Source organism: Trematomus bernacchii, unplaced genomic scaffold (genome assembly GCF_902827165.1).
Source record: "Trematomus bernacchii unplaced genomic scaffold, fTreBer1.1, whole genome shotgun sequence".
Taxonomy (NCBI): domain Eukaryota; kingdom Metazoa; phylum Chordata; class Actinopteri; order Perciformes; family Nototheniidae; genus Trematomus; species Trematomus bernacchii.
Window position 1 is genome coordinate 10,946,925 of NW_022987582.1, and position 9,745 is coordinate 10,956,669.

The window sequence follows — 9,745 nt, forward strand, 5'->3', positions numbered from 1 at the left end:
CTCCAAAGTGTTAGTACTGTGCTAACTTAATGCAAATGATGGCAGTGCAGCGTGGCGCATTGTATTAGCGTTATTGTTAACACTGCATTCTATTCAACAGACCACCAGAAATAAATCATCTCCCAGGCATTTTGCTGCTGTGGGGTCTTAGAAGTTGACATTGCAATAACACCTTTATCACATCGCCAAGACAAAAGGAAACCGAAATCAATTATTTACAGTAACTTGGCAATGTTTAGCAAATGTGTAGTTAAGCAAATGTAAATCACATCCTTGTATTGCTTATTTTTTTCTGGTGATATAATTCGGGCCCTGGTACTGTTGCATGACCAATAAGCTGACTTGATGTGGGTTTACCCTGTGATACACTACAACACAGTTTATAATTATATTGTATTAGTGTATAATATCATTTGGTGGAAAAAGGCATGAATGAATGAAGGTTTTGGTGACAATCTACTACTGTCTTGGAATGTGGAAGCATTTTGTATTGGGATATTACTGACTAGTTCAAAACTAGCCAATCATGAAAGAGTTGCAAATGAATGCCTTCCTGAAGATGAAGTCTTAATATATCAGGGTTATAATTAGGGTTGTAACTAACTCCTGATATATCTAATGGTTATTTTGTGAAGAAATTGTTTGAAAAAAACAATGGCCATTATATTGACATAAAGAATGAGAGCTTCAAATTGCTTAATTTGCACTAAATCCTTAAGGTATTCAGTTTATATTGATAGGAAACAGAAAAAACGACTCCCTCCTCACAGTTGTGTATCTGCTTTGCTTTAAATAACTTACAATTTGAAGGAGACCAACAGGCAAAAGTTAAAGTCAAGTCAAATTCAACTTTCCCACAATCCCGAGGAAAACAAAATACAAATATATATATATAAAAATATGTATAAAATAAATACAAAAGATGTATTTGAAATGTTAAATGCATTTTTTATAACATTTACTCTTTTTGTGAGAAATCCCTCGATGACATTTGCTATTTCTTATGTTTGTTCCTCCAGAAATACATAATTTAAAGACTCTAGCATGTGAAACCAGCCCCCCAAGACATGTAAGCCTCAACCCTTCTGTCCAAGATCTTGGTGACCCTGAGTAGAAGTTAACAGAGTTTGGTCTGACGATGTCGAGCCGCCGGAAATCGACCACACCTTGCATGGTGCTGCCCTCTGATGTGGTGGAGCAGGAAGAGGTGGAGGAGATAACCGAAAGGGCAACGGAGGAAGAGACAGAGGAGGAGGAGGAGGAGGAGGAGAAGGAGGAGGAGGAGGAGGAGGAGGAGGAGGAGGAGGAGGGGAAAGAGGGAGCAGAGGAGGGTCCGACTGCAGAAGAGCTGAGTCAGGCAGTAGTGGTTGTTCCCACTCCTCCCACTACAGGTAAAAATCCCATTTCCCATGTGTAGAAAACAGTATTCCTCATTCACCAATATCTTTCAACCTTTTTACTTAAATCATAAAGAAACCTACAGCAGATTCACGATGTGGATTATTATTATTATTTTTAAATAAAAATAATATCAAAATGAATATAATTTAATATCATCATGTGATCTAAAACCTCTATTATTCATCTGAAAAAACAAAACAAACAATAACCAATATTTTGCGCAAACATTTCAGCACTTAAATGTGCATTAATTTCCTCAAAAACAAATACATGTAAAAATAATAATAATGGCCGAACTGCTTATGTGGGTTTTAATAATATACATCTTCTTTGAGGTCTCCTGTCATGCAAAATGCACTTTTTGATGTCTTTTATACATAAATATGTGTCCCAGGTGTGTCAGTAGACTCACAAAGTGAAAAACGGAGCTGATCCAGATTTGCTGCCGATATGACATAATATCGGAAATGTGGGCTGGGTTTACGCCCACGGCCCTATCAGAAATGTTGAGCATCGCTAACACTCAGTCAGTGCTAACCTGTACTGGAGAGAGTATGTGCAAAGAAGCAGGATATAAAAAGGTACTCGCCTTGTGGTAAACCTGTGAGAGAAAAAGCATTTGAGCTCCATACTGTTTCAGAAATAATCCTTGATGTGGTTTGGAAAATTATATGGCGTTTAATCACGGCAGCTTTTAGCTAAGTATCTGGGTAAAATTCTCCTGCATGAGCTCTCGTCTCAGCTCTCGTTTTTTTTTAATAAAAGCTAAAGACCCAGAATAAGCACTTCTCTAAAAGGGCTGAAATAGAGGGGTATGATGCATGGCTAGAATGGATGATCTGTTTAGTATTTTGAGCAAAACACTTCATAAGCTGCTTTCACACCAAGTACTTTGCTGTACTTAGTTCCCAGCACTTAGTTCCCCAATGGAACTAAAGAGCAGATCGCGTTCACACCGGAATAAGTCCCTGAGGGAGGATTAGGCAAATGAGCCGCTGACGTCACTTCTTCTTCTGCTTTGGGTTTACTGGCAGGCCGCAAACAACTTCACGGCGTATACTGCCACCCGAAGTCCCCGGCCGGAAGTCCCCGGAGTTGGGGACTGGCTTCAGTAGAAGCTGCTGGGAAGACTCCCAGCAGCTTCTACTGAAGCCTTCCGAGTAAATCGCCAGAACGCCGACACCTCCTCATCACTCCACTGCTCCCATGTTTCTTTTTGTGTTGCCATAAGATAGTCTCTCACCGTTGGTGCGCTGGGCTAATGCTAATGCTAATAATGCTAATGCCAGCAAATACAATGGCGGCTTCACAAAACTTTTCAGAGTTTTAAGGGGCGTGGTTTGCAATTCGCCCAGCCAATCAGAAATTGGAACTTTTTTCTCCCCAGGAAAGTACCTGCTCTCTAGCTGGGACTGAAAAGGGGGGAAAAGTTCTCATGAACTAAGTTCTCTTTTTGGTGTGAACACAAAATCCCAGGAACTATCGAAACTAAAAGGGAAAAGTACGGGGAAAAGTAGTGTGAAAGCGCCTATTGGCATGTTTTTTACCTATAATATATGCCTAAAAATAGTATAATAGGAGACCTTTAAACAAGGCCTAATGACACTGTTGGCCTGAAATATACACAAACTTCGTCCATAAATGTGGTATTAATATGATTATTATTATAGAGGAGCCCAGTGTCTCTACTGTAGAAGACAGTGAAGCCCTCGCTCCCTCACTGAAGCGCAGCGCTACAGACCCTCCTGAGGATCCCAGCAGCGACCAGCAGGCACAGGAACAACAGTGCGAGACACCCGAGGAGGGAGGGGCAGACCCCGCCACGGTCGCCGCCATTTCCCTCAGCAAGACCCCCATCATGAGGATGAAAAGCAAATCTGAACCCAAGAGGATCTCTGTGTCCCTGAAATTTACAGAGGAGGCGTTGGAGGGTTTCGGGGGGGGCGAGGGGGATGTGAGGGGAGGAGACCAGGAGCCCATCGAAGCCCCCCTGGGCCCGATGACGCCTGTGGAGATGCTGCTGCACGACTCCATGAAGCTCGGGGGGGGCGGCTTGCTGGTCAGCCCGTACTCTGAGCAGCAGAGGAAATCAGCGGCTTTCAACCCTGCAGTCCTGCCTGCAGGCCTGGCACAGGTGATTCATGATTGTACAATGGTATAAAAATTCATAGCAGCAGCATGGATGTAAGATTGACCCCTTAGTGTGTAAGCTTGCACACCGTAAAACTTTAGCTAGACTTTGGATAATCGGTGTCTGTATTAGGACAGCACGATTAGGCAAACAAATCTAGGTGCGCTTATATTGACTGATATTGTAATTGTGGTAGGTCTGCAATATAAGAGAGAGTGATACATTTGTAAACATTATTCACATGACATCATTAAAATGTAAGAGTGAAGCCCTGCTCTGTAATGGTAAATACCCTCAACAGAGAGGTTCTACTCAAGCTACAGAGCAGCAGCCCTGCATCTGATATATTTACATTGTCTTGTTCAGAGACACTATGGAAAGACAGCATCTTTACCAAACAGAGCTGGAGCAGTGTGTCATTGCAGACCTTTCTTATACCCCGTCCCTTTCTTTCCCTTTATTGCAGGTGCTTTCTGCCTTCCAGGCCCAGCAGAGTGCAGCGGCAGCAGCAGCAGCTCAGCCTCAGCTGCTCATCCCCCTCAGCAGCATCCCCTCCTACAGTGCAGCTATGGACACCAACCCCCTGCTGGGCAGCACGTACAAGAGGTTTCCGTACCCCTCCATGGCCGAGATCAGCCGCCTGGCAGCGCAGACACAGTTCACTGAGGAGCAGATCAAGGTAGGTGAAAGTTAGCTATTGTTTTGGTGTTGTTTTTACCTGCTTTTCCTGTTATTATTTGGTATTGCAAGTCTGTTAAAAGTTTTATATTCAATTGTCTAAAACTGTTAAGCATAACAAGGTCTTAAATACAAGTTTGAATGTCTTTAAAATGTTCTACTGTAGTGTTAACTGCAAATAATCAGCTATTAGAGTTATAATTGCATATCAAATGTGAAAACTAACTCCTTGATTTTAATTAATAGTCTGATGGAATGTTAAGTTAAAAGTATACTAAATATAGCCTTTGCTTGTTTTGTATATGGTGGAGTTAATAAATATTCTTTTATATCACCCAGGTTTGGTTCTCAGCCCAGCGGCTGAAGCATGGTGTGAGCTGGACCCCAGAGGAAGTGGAGGAGGCCAGGAGGAAGCAGTTTAACGGCACGGTGCACACGGTGCCGCAGACCATCACTGTGATACCTGCTCACCAGCTCTCAGCAGCTGCCAACGGCCTGCAGTCCATCTTACAGACCTGCCAGATAGTGGGCCAGCATGGCCTGGTGTTCACACAGGTAGGTAAGGAAAGAAAAGACGCCATATCTAACAGGACGCGGCTAGAGATCTTATTTCCATTACATTAATGTATTATTTAAATGGGGGAATTATGTGGGCTTGAGTTTAATAGACATTCACAGATCAGTAACTCCTATTGTTGTGTTTAGCTGACTATTAGTAACTATTATAAGTAAAAAAATAGTTTTCCTCGCCCCGGATATGATTTTCGGTGGCAGCAATGCATTGTGGGACAATGTGTAGCAACCCTAATATAACCCCAATAGCTAACTGTCGACATTTTAGTTAAAAAATACGAATATTTTAACACTATTTCTCAGACCCAACCAAGTAACCGATGCCGGGTTAAGAAGCAACTTTGATTTGACTCTACACTCAATTCACTATTATGTGCATCATAAAACGGTTAAAAAGTAAATGAAAACCTTTTGTTACCAGGTCATAAAATATTTTAGATCCACTGGTAAGAAATAGCTCCAGCTTTTTGACGAGTCTCTCTAATTTACAATCAATGATATTGCAGTAGCTAATCGAAACAATACTCTGTATATACTTAGCTCTGACTGATATCTTAAAAAGGATACTTGAGAAGAGAGGGCATGTTTTTGCAGTGACACAAGATCATTTCAGGGCTGTTATTTAAGTGTTAGTGTCATTATCATGTGACTCTGTGTAGGTGGGCCCAGGGGGGCACCTTCCAGTGACCAGTCCCATAACTCTGACGGTGGCAGGGCTGCCCAGCCAGTCCCAGAGCTCCAGCAGGGTTTCCTGCCACCCCACCCTGACAAACAGTGAGCTGAAACGGGCTACCACTGTCCAGCCTCCCTCTCTCTCTCCGCAGGTGGGGACAGCTGTTGTCTTGTTTGCGAAGTTTATATTTTATGACCTGAGTTAATGGAAGATATGTACAACAAGGGGTCTTAATCAGTTGTATGTAATGATTGTCTGAACTTTAAAAAAGGTGCACAGAGCAATAGCAGTCTACTAGGTATTTGCTACCTCTGTGTGGCACTGTAGCAACCCTTGTCTAAAATTATAAATCTCCCCTTCCCTTTCTAAGGAGAACTCGGCCCTCAGTGCAGACACATTCAATTTGCGTCCCAAGAAGTCCAAAGAGCAGCTGGCCGAGCTAAAAGCCAGCTACCTGAAGAACCACTTTGTCACAGATGCGGAAATTTCCCGACTGATGAAGCTTACCAATCTCACAAAGGGAGAGATCAAGAAGTGGTTCAGCGACACCAGGTACAACCAGCGCAACTCCAAGAACAGCAATGTCATTGTTTTCCATGATGGAGGCACAGGGAGCTGTAGCAGTGCCAGTACCACCATCGTTATCGACTCAAGCGACGAGACCACCCCCACATCCCCCCACCCTCCGAGAACTCCGCCTGTGAAGGAGAAGGAGACACGGCCAAAAACTTGGAACCCATTCCCGGATTTTACCCTACAGAAATTTAAGGAGAAAACTCCTGAGCAGCTGGTGGTGCTGGAGGAAAGTATTGATAAAAGCAGCACCCCATCAGATGATGAACTGAGCCGCCTGAGGACAGAGACTAAACTGACCCGGAGGGAGATTGATGCCTGGTTCACCGAGAGAAGAAAAATACCGTCTGTTAGCACTTCCTCCCCGTCTTCTTCAGAGGGAGGAAAGATGGAGGCTGGAGAAGGAGGAGCAGGAGCCAGTTCTTCTTCTCCTTCTGCCTCCTCGTCCCGTAGAGGTAGTCAAACTCCTCCCGGCGGCCGCAGTAAGCAGCTGCCCACCAGCAGCAACAGAGACATGAAAGATAAGAATAAAAAGACTCCAGAGCAGCTCCACATTCTGAAAAGTGCCTTTGTGCGGACCCAGTGGCCCAGCCCAGAGGAGTACGAGCAGCTGGCAGAGGAGAGCGGCCTCCCTCGCTCCTACATCGTCAGCTGGTTCGGAGACTCTCGATACTCGTGGAAGAACAGCAACCTGAAATGGTTCTTCCAGTACCAAAGTGGCAACGCTGAAGGGCCGAACGGTGGAGGAAGCAATAAAATGGGAGGCGGCAGCGGCACCGGTCGGAAGAGACGCGGCAGAAACCGTGGTTGGGGGCGGTCCAGAACCAGGAAGCAGCCTAGAAGGTCCGCTTCCTCCAGTACAGATGTCGACAGATGCCTCCCCGCCAAGAAAGTCATGAGTGGGCGGGAGATTCTGAAGGAGTACTACATGAGGCACCGCTTCCTCAATGAGCAAGATCTGGATGAGCTCGTCGGCAAAACCAACATGAGCTACGAACAGGTGTGTGTGTCTTAGTGTCCGTGTGTTTTTCCTGATGGGAGATTTAAATATATTTAATTAACCATTTAAATATATTTACTGTAACTGTTATTTTTGTGCATAAGCCGTCAAAAGGTAAGCCTAATGCTGCGTTCACACCGGACGCGATGCGAATATTCGCATCGCTCCAATCGCTCAAGTTTCACCGCGGCTTGCAGTTGGTTTTATCGCGTCATTCAAAACAGACGCTGTCGGAGCGAATTTGCGTCTGTCCGCGTCTCTGCATTGACTTTACATGTAATCGCGCCGCCCCCAAAAATCGCATCGCGTCCGGTGTGAACGCAGCATAAGTGTTGTCTTAAAGGTCACCTATTATGCAAAATCCACTTTTTCATGTATTTTTTACATAAATATGTGTCCCCTCTGCCTAAAGAGATTCTGAAAGTTTCAGGAAAAAAGATTCTCTCTCTTTTTGATGATCAGATTTTGGCCACTTTATGATGTCATAACGATTTTTTGGCTTGTGTAGCCATTAGCCAATCACCAACCAAGGTAACACCCCCCCACACCTTATCACCTAAATCTCCTCTAGAGCACCATTGTGTTCTTTTTAACCAAATCTCTCTCAGAGGGGCGTGGGGAGTGGCTCCTTATTTTCCTCTAAAGTAACAGACACAGAAACAGCACTTTTGGAACAGGGCTGAAACAGAGGGGATTATGGGATGCTGCAATGATCTGTTTGGTGTTTGGAGCCAAACACTTCAGAGACATGTTTTGTATATATCTGAGACCTATAATATATTGATGAAAAACAGTATAATAGGGGACCTTTAACTGCCAGATATGTTACTCTGGTGGAGAGTACTAAATGTGTATACCATTGTTAATTCCTATGTTTTTTCTAGTATTAAAATGCAAAATGATTGTTCAATCATTGGAACCCAGCAGTTAAAAGTCTCATTGACTATATTCTCTGAAAGATCCAGATTTAAATGAAAGAAATACCCTTAAAAATGTAGCTGATGATTTGCTTTTGTTTTATTAACATCATTTTAGTCTTCAGCTCCTCATCAGGTAAAATGTTTACAGAGGACAAAGAAGACTTGATCTCTGTTTCCTTAAAGGTGCTAACAGTCTGCTGTCCTCACCCAGTTAATGCTTTTCTCTCTCCTTCAAAAGGTGAGGGAGTGGTTCGCCGAGGTTCAGCGGCGCTTGGAGACGGGGGAGGATCCCTTCCTGGAGGCGGCTGCAGGGAGCACCGGAGGAGACGCAGCCGCAGAGGAGGGGCGGGTGCAGGGGGAGGCGTCAACAGCCGGCGAGGAGCCAGCTGGCACAGGGGGGGGGAGATGAGGATCAGGACGAAGGAGATGAGGAGGATGACGGGGACGATACTGACGACAGCGAGGTCTGGGAGCCGTCCCGCAGCGTCAGGAAGTCTTTGTCAGTCTCTGAAGACTGAAACATCCCAGAATGTCCCGAGAGAAATAGCGGCTAATGCTGGAAGAACACTCAGCTAAAGTCTTTCTGCCACTGATTTGCATTTGTACTCATCTGCAGCATGAATTCACTGTATTCTCAAACTACTTCTGACATCATGTCTACATCAGACTAACAGGTGGAATATTAGCTTTAGCTCTCTCCCTCAATCTTACCTATTGTAAGTGATGTGTAACATTTTAAGAATCTTGGTAAATAAGGGTTTTAGCAAACCCTGGTGCACCAAACTCTGATGAAGCCTATAAAGCAATATTTTGTCAAAAGGAATACTAGGCGCGTTCACACCAAGTACTTTGCCGTATTTAGTGCCGGCACTCAGTGCCCCGGCACTTATTACCCCAGGGCATTTAGTACAGATCGCGTTCACACCGGAGTACTTTTCCCTGAGGGAAGATTACGCAAATGAGCCGCTGACGTCACTGTCGTCTTCTTCTGCTTTGGGTTTACTGGCAGGCCCGCAAACAAACTTCACGGCGTATACTGCCCACCCGGAGTCCCCGGCCGGAAGTCCCCGGAGTTGGGGACTGGCGTCAGTAGAAGCTGCTGGGACTCCCAGCAGCTTCTACTGAAGCCTTCCGAGTAAATCGCCAGAACGCCGACACCTCCTCATCTCCACCGCTCCCATGTTTTATTTTGTGTTGCCATAAGTTAGTCTCTCTGCGTTTGTGCGCTGGGCGAATGCTAATGCTAATAATGCTAATGCCAGGATAATAAAATGGCGGCTCGACAAAACATTTCAGAGTTTTACGGGGCGTGGTTTGCAATTCGCCCAGCCAATCAGAACTGGGGCACTTTTTTCCCCCAGGAAAGTACCATCACTCAGCAGGCACTAAAAATGGGGGTAAAAGTTCCCGAGATTAAGTGCTCTTTTTGGTGTGAACGCGACATAAGGGGTACTAACGGAACTAAACGCGAGAAGTACGGTGAAAAGTACTCCGGTGTGAACGCGGCTATTGAAGTGCAATCTTCAAGCTTAAAATGAAATCAAAAAAAGGATATCCAGACACATCTTTACATTGCAATCATGAATACTGTTGTAAATGAGGGATTTAAATGTTGCCCCTCATTAAATGATTGACTGCTTAAATGAAGCAAGCATTGGAGATAAATGTACTAAATTAGGCTGCTGTGGCCTAAATTCTAACTTAAATCTACTGATATATGAATGTCCCAGAATCATTTGTGTGTTTACAAAAGTGCTTTAAAGCGTATCACAGCTAGATGTCACTGCTAAGCAATG

The 9,745-nt window shown here is 44.5% G+C and overlaps 1 protein-coding gene across 1 annotated transcript; it reads left to right on the forward strand.

Annotated features, from left to right (window-relative positions):
- Positions 1–1,025: 1,025 nt before the first annotated feature.
- Positions 1,026–8,955, forward strand: LOC117480706 (zinc fingers and homeoboxes protein 1-like). The gene is given in 9 exon segments (XM_034128135.1): positions 1,026–1,207; positions 1,253–1,391; positions 3,072–3,535; positions 3,999–4,211; positions 4,550–4,765; positions 5,443–5,607; positions 5,827–7,029; positions 8,188–8,343; positions 8,345–8,955. Coding segments are annotated over 9 exon segments (2,748 nt in total). The 5' UTR covers positions 1,026–1,138; the 3' UTR covers positions 8,468–8,955.
- Positions 8,956–9,745: the final 790 nt, after the last annotated feature.